Genomic DNA, 20938 nt, shown 5'->3' on the forward strand with positions numbered 1-20938 from the left:
GAAGCGAGGAACGCGCGCGCGCGTAGCAATGTTCGAATAACCATTTTCATTCTTTAATACCGTCCGTTCCGCTCCTCTCTTTGCCATCAGCTTTGCTTAATCTGATTATTGCATGCATTCCATAGCTTCGCGTATATATAGCGGGGATCATGAAAGCAAACAGGAATGTATAGGAGCAAAATATATATATGCGATCGAAATATGCGCTTCGTCTGGCGACGCGGGTGGGAGAATTTAAAAAATAAATCGCGGACTCGCGGAATTTGAATGATTTCAGGTGTGATGAGAATCATTCGCGTTCTAACGACCGCTCTAAATGAAGATAAACATTTGTTCTTCCGCTGACCGCGTAATAGCGAACAGCAAACAACTGATATTCCGACTGACGACACAGTTACACACGAAAGAGTGTTAGCTCTAAAAATTTCAACACGGGGGGGGGGCTTGTCGAATGGTTCTCGAATCGTGCGGATCTGCCGTACAGAATTTTACGCAGTTCATTAGATCGAAGAATTAGCGATCTAATTCGCTGTTTAAGCTCGCGAGAATTAACATGAGAGAAAGCCGAGAAAGGATGCATTGGACGGATCGTCTCTTCCGAAAGTTAATCCAGTACAGCAGAAAGTTAAGATTGAACAGAGCCCGAATTCCTCGTCAACTCATTATAAGAAATTAACGAAATCGTGGTTTGAAGTATTATTTATTGCGAATAAGATTGGAATTTGATGAAAAATGCAGAGTTTTTGCCTTAAAAGGTGAAGTCGGCATGCGACGTTGTAAATGTGCAAGCTAATCATTTTAAAACTTGGTGGGAACAGTTCTACACGCTTGAAATACACGGTGAAGAAATCGAATTTTTTTGTTTTTAATAGCTGTGGAATGATTTATTATTTGTCCCTCGAGAGTTCCCGTAAGACCCTGTTAAAATAGCAATATTCAATAATTAATAACTTCCAAACGAGCAAGTGAAACAATTGGAAATAATTCGCCACGATCTGAATTTCACGGCGATAATCTTGGCGTATCCATCCAATACATCCTTCGATTATTTTTTTTTTCCTAGGAAAGGACAGAGTAAATTACTATCGAGCTCGTTCTCTCCTCTTATTTTCTCGCCGACGTTCGCCACGCTCCGTCGACGCGGGACCTTCGGCTATCGCGGAAGTCGCGTCGTCGTTAGACGCGTGATTGACGCTCGTGCCTCGTCAGGGATTGTACACACGTGGCGCGTGACCGCGGGGCACCTGGATCAGACCTGATTGCTGTTCACAATGAGCTTATTATCCCTAAGAAGCTAGAGAAATCTTAACGGCTAGAGACCCGATATTAACACTACTTCTTCATATACGCCTATATATATGTATGCGCTGCGCTCGTAGGTACAGTATGGCTCCTAATGTGATAACCGCTAAGTGTCCTAAGTAGCCTAAGTCCTACCTGGTTGGTGAAAAAATGAGAATGCACCGCTCGCTCGTGGCACGAGTCCGCGGCCACTCGCAGCTGTTGTGCGCGTACCGACAATAATCACTGACATAGTAAGAATAGACTGCGCGTTCCCTATCTCACCCGTGTGAAAGCTGTACAAATTTTAGAACGAGATACCTGGTGCGGGGTCGTACCTTATCTCTGGCTGCGTTCAGCAGAAAGAGCCGCTTTGCAACTGTTGTAAAATTCGTGAGTCTGATTGGCGTATTCTTTTAATGTTGAGTGAATTTAAGAGCACACGCCAATCAGATTCACGAATTTTACACCGGTTGCAAAGCAGCTTTTTCTGCTGAACGTAGCCTTTGTCTAGTAGAAGTAATGGGGGTAACAGAAGAGTAGAGGAATTATTAAAGGATGAACACAGCTGTCTCTTTCTAAAGTTCGTACACGTCTGCAGCCGAAACGCGCAGTCTACATATTATACGTCTATGACAATAATACAAATCTCCCACGGTGTACCACTCGCCGAGAGGTCAACGAAGATCGATCGGCCCCTCTCTTCTGAGAACCCTGAAACGGAGACACTGCCGCCCGATCAAGTGCGTTGTCCGAGAGGATCCTTGAGTAGGCGTGAAATAACATGCGATGCTCAACGATCGTGACGATCGGCTAAGGCGGAGGTTTGGGGAGTGGAACGCAAGGTAAGGCGAGTCGACGAGATTCCTCGCGAGCGACGAGTTGATCGCGGGCGTCGCGAGCAATTTCGATCGGGATCGACGGGAGTGGGGAACGAAATAATTGGACGCGGATGTGAGCGAAAACCGGCTCGATGAGATTTTCATCGCACCCGTTGAGTCTCGCTTCCTCTCAAGAATCGATCTCGCCGACGTCGTTGATTGATTAAACCAAAAGTCCGACGGAAAATTCTTAATGGCGTAGAAATTACGTACGACGCGATTGAAAAAGTGCTAAAATAGCAATTGGCTTTTTCCTATGATTCATTCTTTTTCATGTCCCCCCCCCCCCTCCCTCGTTCATTCCAATTTCTTTCATTCTCGCACACATACACGCCTCGGTTCTCGCTCACGCGCACTCACTCTTTCTCTCCGTTGTCCCTAACTCCCCCCCTTTGTTTGTCTCTTCCTTCTACAACTCTCGTCACTCGATTACAGCTTAATTATTACAAAGGTGGTTGTACAATAATATATATAATATAGACTCTGTATTAGTTACAATAATATCGTAGCGTCCTACACCCTTCCGTCTGGCCTTCCTGCGTCGTCATTAAATCGCGAGGATCGAAACCGATTGGGTTCCTCCTTCGAGTTAACGCCTTCACGCTCGATTCCACTAAGCGCAACATTCTCCTCGTTATCACCGTTCCCTCGAACGTACTGTTGCCACGTAAACGTATGTGTCTGCGCGCGCGCGTGTATGTGTGTGTGTGTGTGTGTGTAACGTTTTGTATACATGTTTCGTGTATCTTTATTGCTTATTGCTTAACATTAACGTTCGCGCCGAGCGGGTCACCACCGAAGAGGTATCGTCATCCGCGGGCATCCCATCGTTAATTAAGCTAATCGATTGCTCACCGGGAGACAAAGACCTCGGCGCCGCCACCGCACGTTTAACGTTAAAGGCAGTTCTCCCCCGACTCGACGGTGACATCGCACGCGATCTTTATCCTCGACGAATAAAAACTTAGGATCAGGCGGGGGCTGCACTTGCGTCGCGTCTAACGAGATGCTAATGAAGCGAAAATATAGATCAAAGGATCACCCGTCTGCCTCCCGCGCGGGAGAGGGACGCGTCGCGTCGCGCGATTTCCTCGGCGGCCCCTCTCGACGCATGAATAAAGAAAAATGTGGTGAGCCGTGCGAGCCCCGAGGAAGAGAAGAACGTACCACGGTGACGTCCAGAACGGAGCCCTCCCGCCCCCAGCCGCGTTTAATAATTTCTTGACCTTCTTTAATCCTCGACCGGGCCGGGGAAAAATAATACCGCGCGTTTGTTCTTATCGGCTGAGGGGACTCCTGCACGCTAATCAAGAGTCTCGTTTGTCGCTCGGCTCCTTCGCTCGGCCGGGCTCGTCCCGGGTGGACGAGCGACTCACCCCGCGATCCATTTCCCTTCATCCTTGGCGCGCGTCGCTGCCGGACAAACGGGGATCCGCCTCGGTCGTCGTCGGAAAAACCGACGGCGCGTTATTACTTGTAATTAATCGATATTATTATTACGCGTATCATCGGATTACTCGGTACTTCTTTGAGGGTACATGCCCGGGAATGAGCAAAGAAATGAGCGTGCGCGCCCGGCGATGAAAATATTTACCGAGTAAATGCTTCTTCATCTCTGTCTCCCTTCGCACTTATCGAGGATGCAGTCCCTTCGTAGTAGCCGTCCGTTTCCTGTCCGCTGTAAAAACTAGCGATCTTAGCGCGTCCCGTCGACTTGGAACGAGAGGACGCGCCGGGAACGATCGATCCTACGAGGGCGAGTCGCGGCCCTTCGTCCTCGACCGAGGTCCGCGTCGTGTCGCCGCGATACCGATCGTGATATGGCCTAACCATGAAAGTCGCCCAACAAACCTCGCCAGCTCCGCCCGACCGCAATCTTAGTGCCTAACGTCCGGTAAAAAAAAATCTACTGGCCAGGGAAAACTCACGCTCTCCCGATCGTCTCCGATCGCGCGTCGCGCCGCCGATGTCCGCTCGATCCTCCCACGAGATCGTCGCGAAAATCCAACGAGCACTTTCTTTCTTTTTCTTTCTCGCCCCCGGATCTTCCATCTTCGGTTCTTCGCGAGATGAACGCGAGTTTTTCCTGACAGTTCGTAACGGGAGCTACGCGTACACGATTGTCTAAACCGTTGTCGATAAGCTCCTCTCTTTCCCGCGTCTCCTCTCATTCACGGTCTGCATTCATCTGCAACTTTACGCGCGCGCTCGATCGTTCGAGCCACTCTGTGTCGCGGGTAGTTTTTTTTTATGACGATCTCACTGAGTGTCCGACGCCGCGTTCGAGTCCGACCTTCAATTGTTTTCGAATAATCGTCGCGCTTTCGATTAGAATCACCTGAATATCGCGGCGACCGCCGTCAGCAGAACGATCGTCAGGTACGTCGATCGGCCGATCTGTCCGCCGTTCGCTTCCATGCACTGGCCTGCAACGATAGAAATAACCAATTTTTACAATGTACACATTCCTGCAACGTGTCTTCGCCCGCATGCACTCGCATGCGAGATAGAAGCGACACGTATTCAACCTCTTATTGTTAGCCATTGCAGCATTTGTCTCGTTCGAGTTTGCCGACCGTAACATCCATTTCTCGTATACGGGAAAAGTATTGTTACAAGTACGTGCTAAATATTTCCCTCGAAAATATACGTACTGAATGTATAAAGTTGCATTGTAGCTCCGCCGCGTAAAATCAATCTCGGAATCTAGATTTTCGAGTCTACACACGGAGAGACCGATATGGTTACCGCATGTCTAATTAGAATTGGCACAACCCCGAAAAATAGTAATATTTAGGACAGCTACATCTGTGTGGACCGAATTCTTGAATTGGACTGAACTCGAGGCCGCGGGTGAAACGAATGTCGTAATTAATGCCAGGACAGTGTATGTTTAACAGTAACGTATTTAACGGTTGTTTCGCGCCTACGAGATAGCCTTAGGTCTAGTGACGCATAACTCAGCGTTTATCAACGCGCTGTCGCAGTCTATTTGTCACAGAGAGCTACGCGAATGTCGCGCCAGATTACGCGTGGCTGTCACGCACCCTCCGCGACGAGATTTCGAGCGGGGCGCAATGGATGACAATCGCTGACTCTGCGATTTCGATTGGATGGCACAGCCTTCACGTCACGGGCAAGTTATTGGAGTACACTGAGCGTTTTGCGAAAAGACGGAGAATCTCGTCGCGTTTTCCCCCCCGGTCGGGGGCGTAGCCGCGACGAGTTCGCCAGATCCCGGTGACATCAGAAAATATATATTTATGTGAAATTTACATTTGCTGTTTAATAGAAACATTAAGGAACTTATTGTTATATTTCACGTTTGATGCAGAAAAAAAATGAGATAAAAACTTATTGAACGGCCAATGTTAGCTTTAAAAATAAATAATTTTATTTTCCAATCGATTTACTGATATTAATACACTCAGCCGCAAAAGAGCGGTATACTAAAAATTTGGGAGAAATGCACCAAAATTCAAGTGACCACAATTTGGTAAATAATGGAGATAAAAATAAATACAAAAATGGAAAATTAAATTATGCTCGGCCATTTTTTTCAAAATGGCGAGTGATAAAGTGAGAGGATGCAAAATTGATACCAAGTTACGATCGCTTGAAATCTGGTACATTTCTCCCAAATTTTTAGTGTATCGCTTTTTTTGCGACTGAGTGTACAAAGAATGGGATTCCGACGGGGCCTCTTAAAATAAATGTTGCGTTGCTCTTGTAATTAAATTTCAAACGCTTTTAGTATTTCGCTGACAATGTTTAACGAGGTATCGACGAATTTAAGAATTTAATTATCGTATGTTTTCAACGTAACATATCGGACTACGTTCCGCGCACTCGGATCCAGTGTTCTCGGATTAACGCTAATGCCGGGGGATGAAATGGCGCAGCGACGGAAAGCGAAAGGGTTGACGGAGGTTGCCACTTACCGGTGCTGGTAGCGTTGAAGGCCAACATCGGCGCGGGCGGTGGGATGCCCCTCTGACACGCTATGGGGCTGGCAGTCAAACTGACAACTCCGCCGCTCTCTTTGTACATGAAGCACAGTCTACGGCTGTTCCTGTAAGGCTGCGCCCTGTTGTTCTCGCTGCTCGACCACGCTGTTCTGCGCGCCAGCGGGGTGGCGATCACGAACTGCGTGCCCTCGGCGTCGAACCATCTACCGTGGCAGGAATAGGCTGGAAGGCAAAGAGAGAGCGCGGGGCTGCCAGAGAGGTCTTCGCGAAACACGGGAGGGTTGGTTGGAGAAAGTTTTGGAGGATAATAACGGCCGGGCGCGAGGGGGATTGGCGTCTCGACGGCCGTTACCCTTCGAGTGCCATTATTCCCCCTCCCCCCCTACCTCGAAATAAACTTCAACGGTGTCGAGGGGTCGAGAAGATATCCGCGGGACCGGGAAGCGCCAGTCTACGTAGCGGGAAAGAGAGGGTGGCGAGGGGCGGACATGCCTCGCGGTTCTTTCCAACGTTCAGGCATCTCGATCTTGATGCGGAATCGCGGCAGGGGAGCGTGCTCGAGTATCATTTCGGCCGTCGTAATGAAGTTACGACATTACCGGGATTGATAAACGGCCCGCGAGTTTTGGGGGCTCGATAAGAAGCGCCCGCGCGTTAATATCGTCGCCTTAACGCTGAAAGCCTCGAATTCGTCATACCGTCATCTCTGGATAATATTTTCGTAAGCGCGACAAGTGTTACGTCATTAGCGAGCTTTATTGCTAAACATTGACTCAATTAATATCAATGCAAATTTCCCGACGAGACATTTTGTGGTTATTTGACGGACGGTTCTCATCTCTTATCTATTCTCTCTTAACTCGCAAAATAGATTTAATATCGCCGGTAGTTTGAAACCAACGATACGTAGTTTTTTAAAACGAAATATCGTTATTCTCTCTTATTTCCTAGAGCGCAGTTTTTCTGCAATTGTTAATATTTTCTTCCTGTGTTAAAAAAGTTAAGAAAAAGCCGAATGTTTAACCACGCACGTTCTCTCTATTTTCAAGCAGTCATCGATCATATTTTCTATATCTATTTGATTGATATTAATGATAGAGATTACGAAGAAAAGTTTCGCTACAAAATAGTTTCTTCCTTGAAAAAGTCTTTCACATCTACTTTTAATTAAATAGATTACTCCGAATATTGGGTCATTACGAATCCTTTGAAACCGCCGATCTTTCCAATTAATTCGGAATCGTCGTTGGCAGTAAGATACGCAATTTTCTTAGCAAAAAATACACAATTAATCGAGGTAAAAAAATTTCAGGGACAGACGCGAAAAGACAGAAAAATCTTTCTCTTTGTAGCGAGAATTCTTGCTAGAATAAAGGTCCGTCTATCTCCAAAGTATAAGTCGCTAGTCGTTCTGGTATTAAAGGGACACTTGTTCTAAGCCGTGTCGAGTTCTACACTCGAAATGCCTCGAAAAAATAATTCCTCCTTCGTCGCTCGCGATACTGTGCTCGTATTCAAGGAGTCAGCGCGGTACAAAGTTCTCGGTATGACGGTAAAGAGGGAGAAAAGGCAGATAATTACCGGTGATAGCGTCGTCGTCAACGCAGTCACTTTGAAACTCCATCCTATCCGCCGTGGAGCAGCCCACGGTTAAGGTCGTCACCTCGGAGCTGCACCTCGAGTCGTCCTCGTTTCTCTTCTCCCTCTTCTCCGGGACGTCCTCGTCCCTCTCGCGTTCCTCGAGCTCCCTCTTCATCCTCAGGAGATCTTTGTAGGTCATACCCTTGGTGTCGGCTGGATTCACCGGCACGGATCTCTTTCGCAGCGGGCCGTCGACCTCCAGATAGTCCCCGAAATAATCGCCCTGCACCTGCAGCGTGCTGGAGGTCCAGCTGTCGTCCGGATCGGCGGCCCAAAATCGCCCGATCGCGTCGACATCGCGCGGATGAAAATCTTCTATTTTCGGGTACCTTCTCGATCTGTTCACCCTGTCTCTCGAACTCGTCTCGTCCTCGAGCGTTTCACCCTCGTCCCCGTCAACCCCGCCGCGATCCACCGCGCGTCTCGTGTCTTTCTCGAGATGCTCGGCGGCGCGTGATCTCCTCGTCTTGGCGACGCGTTGCTCGAGATCGCCCGATCGTCTGACCTTCGATCGCAAGGCGCGCTCACGTAGATCCCGGAAAGTCTCCAGCTCCGAGGTTCTCCTCGACGAGGAGATCTCCTCTAGGCTGTAGTCCTTGCGGCTCCGGTTGCCGCCGCGGTTCGAACGCGCCCGCCGACCCATCCTCTCGTGGACCAGATACTCGTTGTTAGCCCGCCTCTTCTCCACCTCATAATCCAGCTTACGACCCCGCCGGTCTTCATTCCTCTCCTGGGCGTGCCGCACCTTCTCGCCGTCGTGTCGGATGGGCAGAGACTCCTGCTGGTGCTGGCTCCTGCGGCTTTCGCGCGTATTCCGTTGGTTCCGATTAACGTCCGTCACCGTGAATTTACCCAAGTACGGACAGGTACGTGGTTCCGGTGAGCTCGCTGCGACAAAAAGCAGACGCAAACCTTACCAAGTATTCGCGAGATATCGCTAAGTATCACATACCCATCGTGATTCCCGAAAATATGCTGTCAAGTTTCACAAAATGTTCAATCGGCAAATATTCGAAATACTCTCCCTTTCTCTTATTGAAATTATTTTTCAATTTCTAATATTTTAAGGTAGTTAGGTCAAAAATGCTCAAGATTTTCTTTAAACTTGCAGCAAAACTAATTTAGATATCAATACGTATGTGTGTAAAATTTCAGTTTGATTTACCGCAGTTTCCCCGAGATATGATCACTTAAAATTAACTGTTTTTAACATTTCGCTGATCGCTGAAGTAGAAAACCTGACACTTGGACATGCATTTGTCAGTAGCAAAAAATCTATACTAAGGATTGAAACAAAAAATCGAGCAAAAGTAGTTGAATGTTTAAAGAAGTGCATGTTTAAATTTCAACGACGCTGACCGTACGGTATCAGAGTATAATAAATCTAAAGAAAAAATTTGGTTAACTTTTTCGTGCGCAGTAATGCTTTGCGGACGTGGCAACGTAAGTTATGCCATTCTCTTTGTTTTTTGGTTAAGTGTTCTTTGCGTTTTCGTTTCTGCTCTACCACTTTCTTCTTTTATAAAACACTCTTTATATCTTATCAGTTTTTAATATTCTAAGAGAAGCAATAGTGTTTAAAAATATGTGCTCGAATTTAATATAAAAGAATTCATTGTCCGTTGAACTTTATTGATCGAGTCTCATTTTGACTAGCATAGTTGGGAAAGAACTACCATAAATTGTATCGCGAACTGAGCGCGAAAATACTAATTATATGTAATAAACGTTCCTAAATTCGTACTTGGTTTTCGGAATAAACAATTGCATTAATAGCATAATATACGCGAGATGATATAATATTTATATGCGGGCAGAGGGAATTTGTGATATGACAGAACAAGAATAAATTTTGCAGTATTATTAATGACATGAAATATCACCCTTGCTTCATTTGAAACATTAATATAACGCTGTCGTATAACTCGATTTACGACTACGTTTTATATTTACGATAAAGGAGTTAATTTAATGCACGACATGTGCAAGAAATGAAAAATGGCAGCACGATGAACGTATAAAAACATATGAACATTTATCGTGTACCTCGAACGATACTTTTTGCCGGGACATTCGGAAACTGGCCACTGAAATTTTGTATGAATATGGTAAAATTATAAACGCACATTACGTACAATATTACTATTACTATTATTAATATTACGAGTGGCATATGCGTGAAAATACATAAACACTAATGAACGCAAATAGCATCGCAGATAAAAAGAGTTGCTGTAAATTAATGATCCTATCTGCGAAAGTAAAGTACCGATATGCTCGTAATTTCTACGGCCTAAGAAGAAACTTTGAAGTCGAGTCTTAAACGGAATTTTAAATGCCGTAACTTTAGAAGTTGGGACAAGAAGCTCGACGAAGGTTATCGATCCCTGCTAATGATACTTTCTTGTTAGTGAGAAAGTACGGTATATTTTAAAACCGGGGAGAGGAAAAAAGTTTTGAAAAGAGCCACGGATGTCCGAGTCTATTCAGGGAGTTCACATAATCACATTATATCTCTTATGTATCCTAAGATAGTTGAAAATGTTATATAATGGTTCCAAATTTATAGGACTTGGGTTAATCGTCTTTCCAAAGTTCTAGTTCATTTAAAGCAGTTACACAGCTTACTCGAGAAATAAACGCAAAAGTCATTCTCTGTAACACTTTCGTGTAAAATTTTACAGTGCATTTTTTAAACGTACCAATATCATGTCAATCTTGTCGTACATTTTACACTTCGGTTATTATAAATTCTAAATTTTTACATACGCGCATATATTTAACATTCTAAAATTTTCCGTTTTCACGTAGTTTTCTCTTTATACACGCGTATAACGTGTAAGCCACAATAAATACCGCCAATCATAAACAAACAACGGAAACGCATTGTGGTCTCAATGGAAGCTCATTAGATCGTAGGGGATAAAGGAGAAGAAGAATGCCAGGAGCATCTTAGAAGGCCCAAGAAAGAACGGAAGACAGCGAATGGCTATAACGAGAGGAGCGTAAATCGACTGTAGGCAGACACAATGCGAGCTTTAACGAGACAAATCTGACGACGCACCCTCGAGCCAAGGGTCCCGCTCTCCCCTGGCCCGATCAGCTTGCATTATCGTTTTATCTCGATACCGAGTCTTCAAAACTCAGTAAGCTAACAATCGAGTCCATTTTTGTATGTCTTACATGACAATATGCCGCGGGTTAATTGAAAGCACGACGCTTGCGAAAGTGGAGAAGGAAAAAGGAATGTACCGATTATCCTGCAGGGAAAATACAGCGGAAGGTTTAATTGCTATTTAACGTCGAAAGAGTTGGAAAAGTTTGGGTAAAAGGAGTCGGAAAAATTTACATTTACTTGCTCTTAATTAGAAAGCAAGATTCTGTTACAAAAGTAACAGGATCTCACTTTCTAATTAAGTCTCAAGCAGATCCGCTTTAACAACGATACTGTTTTATTTTATTTACTCGCAACTTAATTATAAAAATAGGAAAATACTTAGGGGCGGAGGGGGGGGGGGAGGGGCGGCGGCAAAGAGACGTACATATAAATGAAAGTCTCGGTTTAATTATTTACCAAGAAATCAATCGCAGTCTCATTTCTATTCTTGCTTCAAGAATAAGAATTCTACTTTTATATTACTGCTCTATTTTGCATTTTCCCGAATTTTATGAATCGATCGCAACGGTAGTTTGCGACGATATCGCAAAAATCTCGTTATTTTTACGGTTAATTAGACACGATTTTACGGCAACGTAAAAGCGACGTTCGGCCTCGGCGAAGGCGACTTGATTTTTCCGACTCGTTAGGCGATTCCCGGCACGAAGGACCTGCCTAAAAGGACGACGCTAAGGGCGAGTTATCGAGGAGAGGTTGGGAGTCCCTTTGGTCCATCTCGATTCCTTTGTGTTCGATCAGAAGGGCGAGTCGCAGATTGTACTGATCGTTATTTATGCTGCAAGGCTTTGCCGCTAGTCAGAATATCATAGATTTCTCAATAATAAAGCGCGTTTAAGTGGCGTGTACAAAGTGTTTAAAATTCACAATCTGAATTTTGGTAGTTTAATACCTTTTGTTTAACATTTTCTGACGATAATGATGAAAATTATGATATCTCGAAAACAAATAAAGGAATAATGCATGTTTCTTCATTACATAGCATTTCATATTTTGCATCAACGAGCTCGGTCTGCTTTAACGTTACTGGATGTTATCTGTGTAACATGTCGCAAATCGCTAATTAGAGGTACACATACATGTATAAGGGAACGTATCCTTCCTTACTATTTTTTGCTTAATATTTTCTGATAATAATGATGAAATTTGTGATATCTCGAAAACAAATAAAAGAATAATGCATGTTTCTTTATTATATAGTATTTCATATTTTGCATCAGCGGAGCTCGGTCTGCTTTAACGTTACTGGATGTTATCTGTGTAACATGTCGCAAATCGCAAATTAGAGGTACGCATATAAGGGAACGTATCCTTCCTTATCTCCTTATGTGCTAATCTACTCTGAGAATCGCGTAACAATGAAGTTTCATAGCGTCTGGCTGTCTCTAAGGATGTAACTGTACGGAGCGTATTTGTACCCCGCAGATGCGCTTGTATCAATTCGAAAATATGTTTTGTCGTAGTAAAATAATCTATTACAAGTGAAAGCCAGATAAATTTCCTAAGATTTCTCTTGTGCGTCAACGGCGAGGGGAATCAGGAGAAAAGAAATTCTTTTACATTGAACATCGAGATAAATTTGATATCGCGATATTTAGCTGACCGATATTTTGCTGTGTCTCAAATCACAGCTTTTCGTTGCGAGCGATATATTTATGTCCCGCGGCGCAAATACTTATTGGCAACGAGTCGCGCATTCGATAATCGATATCAACCGCAAGCACTAAATTACCCAGCGCAGCTTTCCGACTTCCGCTAGCCTGAACCGAACTAGCTATCCGATCCGCTTTCGGAATAAAGAAAATCGCAGAATAATTAATCGCGACAATTACCTACCCGCGCGCCGTCCCAATGGTGGCCATTAGGTTCCACGACCTCACTCATCTTTAACAAACATTGCTAAATCTACGCGGTATCGCGACTCGGAATCGCAACGGCAGAAATAAAATTGGGGCAGCCTGGAGCCCCGCTGATATTTGCATACCAGATCGACCTTTTATTCGCATAAAGTTATGTTTTTATGCAAAAATATTAACGATTTTGTTGTCAAATTGCTTCCTGACCTAAAAAAAAATTTTCAAACCCGCATATCGCTTTATATTTTTGCGCGACTGAAATCACTTTTTCAATGCAATTTCGATTTATAGAGAATTTATTTGAAAGAATATTTCGTCAATTCAAATACTCCATGTAATTCGAAAAAATTCGCAAACCGAACGTGCAAACCGTGGAATCATTTAGCGCCAGTGGAGTGTTTCAAGATTTTTAAGTATTCGAATCTGCAGTCGAATCCAAAGGTGGAATTTAATAACGAAACGTGGCCTCTCTCTCCCTCCTCCCCCCCTCTCGTTTGTTACCCAAAGAGAATGCAATACAACAAATCGCGTCAATCGTGTGTGCGTCGCGTCAGCCCCGTCTCCCTTTCACATTGTCTTATTATGACGCCAGTTTTGACCCGAAAAGTCCCGCGGGCAAACCGGCACCGCTTAGTCACCGCGGCATTATCCTGTCACATCCGTGTCGTTTCCTGGCGGAGAGCGTGCTTCTTGACACGGCAGTACCAAGTTTTTAATTAATCGGTCGAGTGCTGCCTCCCTCGATTTTGCTTTCTACCCGGCCCGCGCCCTCCGCCCCTGCCCACGGCGTAGACCCTTTTCAGGGAACGAAACGGCCGCCCCTAACGATCGATCTCGAGGACGAGGGAAACGGATCGGAAATTTCGCCCCGTTATCGCGTGCTTAGTTTGCCTCGTTCATGCTCCTGCGGCATTCACGGGGGTTTCGTTCGTTTTGCACCATCATGCGGCAACGAGAATGACGTAACCGCCATGGGGATGTTCCGCGATCGTAATCTAAATACGTCTCGCGCATTGATTCTTAATTAGCGAATATCGTTGCCATCCTTTTTTCTCCCCCGCTAACGACGAAAATCCTGTGCAAAGATACGTTCGCGCTCCCGTTGCCTCGACCTGTTCGAAGCACGGGCTCTCCTCTCGGCCGCGGCTACGCACCCTCGGAAAGGATTTCTGTTACCGGGACAGACAATAGTCTTGACGCATTTATATTTCTCACAACCTCATTTAGTAAAAAAATAAGACGATATCAAAATAAAATCAATAATTCTTATTCTCCTCTATCGAATTAAAACGGACTGACATATTCTTGCGGCTAGAATAAATCTTCCCTCCATCTTACAACGCACGAAGTTGGCACCGCGATAATCGACAGAACACGATTCTAGGTTTTAGAACTTTTAGATTAAAATGTTCCTCTCTCTATAATAAATGATTATATAAATATGATTGGCGCTATATCGATCCTATTTTATGATACATCGAAGTGTAATAGCATTGGATCCGGAAATTTTGTCTGTGGGCTCCGTATCGAAGCGACTGAAGTTTCACTTCTTATCGAGGAACGAACGTTTGTTAAAAAGTGAGTGAAATCTCATATCTCATTATACATGCACGTTCGGGAAGAGTCGAGCCGCGCGCGTATCCTGTGCTTATCGTCGCCGGAAGTTAAATCGAATGTATCGACCAGGGGAGAAGTTTGTAAATAAGAGTACGACCGCGCTTGTCTTCCGCGCGTTTTTCTCCACGGCGCAAGATAGATACGCCGATACGTCACGTACTTTTAGCTGACGATTTACATTCGCGAGTTTCGCGATACTTTTATCTCGAGCGGGCGGGAGGTGGGGGCTAAAGAGAAAGGCGATAAAAGTGGGCGCCAATTATTCTTCGAACGAAGAGCGAGATCGGCGCGGCGCTCTCTTTGTTTCGTTCGCCCGGAAATGACGCCTCGATTCTCGCCAGAGCGATAAATTTCCAGCGGAAATAACTTTTGGCAGGGTGGATGGCGGCGAAGGGAGTACACGGTAAAGGAGGACAGGAAGGGGGCGGAAGGGTAAGCGAGACCCTTCTCGAAACAACCGTGCGCGTTCGTCTTCGCTGGGGGGGAGGGGGGGGGGAGAAAAAAAGAGGTAGATCGGAAGATTCGAGGGATCCGTTTGCGTCATTCGATAAATTACGGCTGTATTTGTAAAATAAATCATCCTCGATCGGGACGGGTTCGTTCGAGAACATTTCGTCTTCGCGGCGAAGCGTCGTCGCGCCGAAATACGTTAAGCGGATTATCATCATCTCGCGCGGAGAAATAACAACTGATATTCAACGTGCGGCGAAGTAAATTCTATATTCGGCATAAAGAAACGGGGGCAACTTTCGCGATGTAATTTTAACCAGTCCTGTCTCGAGAATTTCAACGATGGACAAACGTTTGCGGAAGGGAAATCTGGGGATTTTTCAATATGGAGGGGGGGGGGGCGGAGACTCCACGCGAGCGCCGTTTCGCGTCGGAAAAAAGATTCGACGAGCCTTCGACATTCGCGGAGCATTACCTCGCATCATTTATTATTATCCACATTATGAATTTTCTATCATTTTGCTGCGCTCGAGAATTGATTTTGCTAATGACCGGGGCATTAAACGCGAAAATCGAAAATACAATGGCCGCATGTAGGACTGAACTTGATTAATTAACCAATCGTATTCAACGCTCTCGATTTAGCTCGTTCACTTAAATTATCGTACACTGATTCATTATTCCGTTTATTATCGCTTGCACTTTCCACCGAGCGAAGGAGGGCGGCGCGGGTGGGGGAGGGGAGGGGGGGGGGGGAGAAAGAGAGAGATTCCATCGAGATTCTCGCAATAGAGCGGAAATCTCGTGCAGCTATGCAGAAAAATGGTCCGTCAATTCCGCGCAGCGTATCGCAGCGTGCGACGCTATTCTACAAATAAACGCCGCGCAGCAGTTCGGAAATATTCTCCGTCGCCGTCACTGGCGTTTTATCGGAGCGAAACGCACGTATCTCCGTGAGTAAACACGGATGACAACTGGTGTAATTAAACCTGAGTGCGCGGCAGAACGTCGATCGTTACCGGCTTGATTATTATTGGCCGGGCAACATTTCAACCTGATTCCGTCGAACGTAGCCGCCGACATAATTTTGTGTCGCGAATATTAAACCGTTAGGTATAACCCGGTGTGCGGTCGCCTCGTCCTCGTGAAATATCCCGCAAAATTCATCGAACTAATCGAAATACCTGCGTGACCGTGTACCTCGTTAGAAACTGGAATAAACAGAAGGCTGCGGCGAGCCAAAGGGGGACAAACGTTACGAGTTAATAACAAAACTTGCCGTTGACGATTAACATGCGTTCCGGCAAACGTGGGAGGACAGAGGCACGGAGGAAAGTTTTTATTTTCCTCCCCTTTGCTTCCCTCTACTGGCGATTTTTTTTCTCTTTAATGTCAAAACTAAGAGTAAACCAATTGCAGGTCGGACAAGATTGGAAACATGCGGCGATAGTCCCGAATTTCTCATCGCGAAGTCCTTTTCCGTGACGTTTTAGAAAATTTACCGTGGCAACTCGCCAACAAAATCGGAAAATTGCCTAAAAGTTGTTTCCAGAGCCGCTCCCACTTGAGATTCAACAATTTTCAGACTGAATTAGGCATCAACGTTATTGGATGTAAGAGCATTATAAATGCTACGAGTTGATGAAAAGGGGCATACCGTTTTTCATTAATCTCGCTTTTATTAAATTTACCCGAGTGTGCGGAAATGAGCGCGCGCGAGCGCGCCCCTTTTGGAAGATAAAATTACTTGCATAATACGTTGCGTATTTCTCGAACGCGGCGCAATAATAAGCCAACTTGGCCAATTCATGTTTTTCACGAAGTGATTTTATTAATTGCGCCGAGTGAGTGTTCTTTCATTAATTAATACAGCCCAATTTAATATTATGATTTAAAATTTCCCGTTCCATCGGATTTCGCCGCACGCCGCAACGGTTGTCAATTCGTCATTTATTATTCCAGCTACATTGTATCGATTCGACTTAATTAATTTGGCTGCGAAACAACCACTCGTTGCACGCAACGCAAAGTAGATATCAATTAGTAGACTGGCATAGTCCAATCAGGAAGACACTCAAATGAAAACGATGTTTCCTTTTTGTTGCATCGCCTGGTTCTTTTTCACCCTCTTTTCCTCACTCACTCTCTCTCTCTCTTTCTCATCCAGAAGATAAACGCGCGCGGCTTCTTTCGTTTAATCTGGATGTACTTGTACTACGATTTAAAATGATCAAAGTACCGCTGTAAGAAACAACGTTGCCTCGTAATAAAAGTTTCATGAAGCCGAACGAACCGGAGAAAATCTGAAGTGCCGGCCGGGGGAAAAACAAGGAAGCGAAGGAAACAGAACGGACATAATAGAGAAATAAAGAGAACCGTCCGGCGAGGATCGGCGCTCTGTATTATAAAACACTAGGATGGTGTACCGGCGATACGCGGCGGAATTACAAAACAGCCGCAAAGAATCGAGGAGATAAAAGAAGGGTAAGGCCCATTTTGAGTCCCGAACGACACGCGCCGGATTTATCACCCGAGATTTTACCAAACGACCGCCGTCTTTCCCCGCCCTTTCTCTCTCCTTCGAGTTAATTATCGTCATTCCGCGGCAGTTTCTGAATTAGCTTCCGATTATTCCGGCTGCTCCTCACTAATTGTAAGCGCAACTTCGCCAGCGAACCGAGAAGAATCGTTCTCGAGCGGAACAGTCGCGCTAGATCATGAACTTACCGAAACTTTCGGTGAAGAAGGAGTGTATCGGAGAACTCGGAGAGTGCGGCAAGTTGCGGTTATAGTTTCGAGCGGAACGGGGTTCATTAAAACTGGACAAAGAGATGGAGAGGAAAGTAAACACGGGATTCGTGCAATCCATTAATCTGTGACAAGTTCAAGATTCGCAATGCGTTATCCTAAAATATGTGCATATACATCTCAGATAATTTTATGCATTGTAGGAAAAGTTTAGACCGATTTTATTTATCACAATAGGTATAGCTCATTTAGGTCCGGTTTTTCATTCTATGGTTAAATGTTAATCAGAGGTTTCAAGTGTAATATAAATTTTTTTGAAATATTATCACATCCCCCCCCCTCTCTCTCTCTCTCTCTCTAATTGTGATATTATTCTTTTGATCGGTGTCTTCAGCTAAAGGTTCGGCCATCGCCATAAAAAATAATCAATAAATGCCACGTGATAATATTCCAAAAAAATCCTAAAGGGGAGGATCGCAAAGGGGAGATTCCACGACTCGCACCGTTAACTCGCAGCCGAGTGAAGTTCACCAAGGAGAGGAAGCCCGGGGAGGGTAGGACGTTGGCGAAGGAAGAGACTAGCGGGAGTCAGGTGACCCGTGTCAAGTTCAAAGACGCGAATGCTAACCCCGCCACCGACGTTTATTCCGCGTTCGTGAAAGGCCGCTGTACCTCCGGGAAGAGAGGCTTGCCGTGGAACGAGGTCCCCCTGATCGAACTACCGTGAAAACGCCCAGGCTCCTCCGACGCAGAAATTATTTCTTCGCGACTTTAATCCCGGTTTCCGGCTGTTAGACGCGATGACCTTAACGCGTCCGTTCTTACGCTTTTTGAGATCTTTCCAACGAAAGAGAGAGAGGGGGGAAGGCATTTTTATCTGTTTCTCTCTTTTGGGAAGAGGGCACGCGTTTCTATTTCCTCCCGTAGCGCGGAGGATCGACCAAGAGGACGAATCGAAACGTTCCCCGGCCGCTCATACATATCTGTCCGCATTTGACGGCCGTCGATGTCGGCGCTTTTCCATAATCGCGTTTTCCATTATCCACTCGGTGCCGGGATACCTTTTTACGGCTGGCACCTCGGAACCCGCGCCAGCACGAAACGCGCCCGCCGACTTCTGCATTAACGAATGCATTAAGGATTATCGGCACGACACAATAATCGCGTTAGCCCGTCTGTATTTATACGCGGCGGCGTGTTCGTTGCATCGCATCGCGGGCGTGCGTATATTTTCGCAGATTTGATTTTCTACTTCTATAACGGGCAATACCCAGCGGGAGCGGCGGCGGAACGGTGGAGTTTAATGAGATTAAGCGTGAAAAACGAGCGTCCATTGTATAATGCATATCGCGGCGGTATTCACCGGCGCTCTCTCTCTCTCCCCTTCTCTCTCTTTCTCTCTCTTTCTCTCTCCTTTCGTTTCCTCAATTCGCAATTTAATATCTCACGAAAGTGAGAGACGACTGTCACCCTCCTCCTCCTCCTCCTCCTCCTCCTCCTCCTCCTCCTTTCCTCCCCGCCGTCTTTTTTCGCTACTCGATCCTTTTTTTCTGCGCGAAAAGCAAACCGACGCCCCCCCCCGGGAGACGTCTCCCGGCGCACGAGCTCCTTTTCTCACGACCGCCTCTCAATGTCGACAATGTCGCGACTGAGAACTTTTCTGATGAACTCACGTGTCGTCATCTCGCCTGGAACGCGGTGAGTGAATAGCTTGCACGCTGTACGCGAAATTTCTATCCTAAAATTATCATTAGCTCGACATCGGCATTGTCGGGCCCCGCCGCTAATAAAGCCAATTTGAATTTCAACTTTACATAATGCAAACTATTACCCGCATTGCCAGCTTAATTGTTATTGCTGTCCCAATTATTTATTTAAAAAGGTGAACTCGCGACTGACTAAAAATTACGACCGAATCGATTCGGGCGTCTTGCCATAATTTAGATGATAATACTTTTGATTAATCGAAAGAAGAAATAACAGCGACACGCTGCGATTTGAATAATAAAATAATAAGTGATTTTGTTAAACACGAAAAAACTAAATTCTAGAACGAGCGCACGGCTGGTAGAAAATCTGTTTCAAAACGAAAGCCCGTGTTCTTTGCGGATAACAAATCTGTTCGTTTCGCATAACTTTGCCGCGGTTACGGCGTTAGCGGGTCGCTCAAACTTCGTATAGAGAAACAATGGGCTCTGAAACAACTGCGATACGAGCTCGCCCGCCTCCGAAAAAAAAATATATATATATATATGAAAAAAAAGGACGAAACAAAAAAGGAAAACGGATGTCGCCGTGTCGACGAAAGTCAGAACGACAAATAATTCGTCGGAACGATCAAGCGCGGCGCCCGATAGAAATTCAATTCCCCAAGGGCGGCAACGCGTAAAAATGGCGCGTCCAACGAGATGGAATTTTTGGCACGCGTTTTTTTTCATACTTCATTGTGCCCAGTGCCCCTTCTCTCTTTTTCCGGCTCCTCTTTGTCCGACTTCGCAGCGCGTTTTCTCCCAGGCCCGGTTAGATCGGTTCGTTATGCGGCTACAGAGTTTTCCGTCCCCATTGAGTTTTCAGCCTAGGGACCGGTGTCCTTCCGGCAGCACGAAAAAAAAACGCGTCGCGGGCAAATTAATTCGCGTGTTTGCGTCCTCGAGGATCGGCTCCGAAGGCCCGCGGCCTTTGTTTCAATAATTCTATCAATTTTTCTCTTTTCGGCAATCTCCCGTCGCTCCGTTCGCTACGGCATTTTCATATTTGACTCAATTATTTTATGTCGCCCGACGCACGCTGCAGTCCCGCTATTAAATTTCGATTGGGATTTGCTTAATAGTTTTATCGTCCTCCTCCTCGTATTTCCAGCTTCGTCTCCTTCTCGCTCATTTACCTTTTACGCTCCCCTTTACGTCCGACGAATACGGCAAAAATTACACAATTTTTGCTCCGCAGTTTCGCGATTGAGAACGAAGATGGATGCTCGCTGATAAATTTACCTCTGACCGATATTTTTGTGAAGAATGTTACCGAGGCGTAACAAAGAAGGATGACTTTTTGCGAAACAATGGATAATTTCATTAAGAGCTCATCTATAAAAATTTTCGTCAATTTTTCCAGCGGCACGATAATAAACTTACTTAGCGGGGCAAGAAATTATTGTGCTTCCTGCTACAGATGAAATTGTTTATTCTTCCATTCTTCGTAATTATCACGCGAGAAATTTTCCACCTTAATTACATCGATAATCTAAAATGAGATAACAATCATCGACAAGCTTCCCTTCCTTAAGTAATAACCTTAATAATTTTCAAGTACACGTAGCTTTTT

General features: G+C 45.4%; 3 protein-coding genes across 3 annotated transcripts in view; all 3 read right to left on the reverse strand.

Moving 5' to 3' along the window:
• The window catches only part of LOC105567403, a 35378-nt gene extending 31363 nt beyond the window's left edge, over positions 1–4015 (reverse strand). The window contains exon 1 of the mRNA XM_012022261.1: positions 3757–4015. Coding sequence (XP_011877651.1) covers positions 3757–3995 — 239 coding nt within the window. The 5' untranslated portion in view covers positions 3996–4015. The remainder of the gene's footprint in view (positions 1–3756) is intronic.
• Positions 2464–8727, reverse strand: LOC105567424. Its single transcript, XM_012022288.1, has 4 exons — positions 8724–8727; positions 7712–8659; positions 6104–6352; positions 2464–4588 (listed from the first exon to the last, which is right to left on the reverse strand). The coding sequence occupies exons 1-4, from the start codon at positions 8725–8727 to the stop codon at positions 4497–4499; spliced, it is 1293 nt and encodes a 430-aa protein (XP_011877678.1). The 3' UTR covers positions 2464–4496.
• Positions 8728–18590: 9863 nt separating this feature from the next.
• Positions 18591–20938, reverse strand: part of LOC105567425 — a 262739-nt gene continuing 260391 nt past the window's right edge. Inside the window, exon 10 of the mRNA XM_012022289.1 lies at positions 18591–18734. Within this exon, the coding sequence (XP_011877679.1) occupies positions 18591–18734 (144 nt within the window). The remainder of the gene's footprint in view (positions 18735–20938) is intronic.

Source organism: Vollenhovia emeryi, unplaced genomic scaffold, assembly GCF_000949405.1.
Source record: "Vollenhovia emeryi isolate VEMERY1.0 unplaced genomic scaffold, V.emery_V1.0 DF939138.1, whole genome shotgun sequence".
NCBI lineage: Eukaryota > Metazoa > Arthropoda > Insecta > Hymenoptera > Formicidae > Vollenhovia > Vollenhovia emeryi.

Bases quoted from the DNA above. Each gene is read 5' to 3' on its own strand.
- LOC105567424 (XM_012022288.1), bottom strand. The intron at 6,353-7,711 runs GTAATTATCTGC...TTTGCCTTCCAG, and splicing joins TGACGACGACGCTATCACCG to CCTATTCCTGCCACGGTAGA. The intron at 4,589-6,103 runs GTAAGTGGCAAC...CTATCGTTGCAG, and splicing joins CTTCAACGCTACCAGCACCG to GCCAGTGCATGGAAGCGAAC.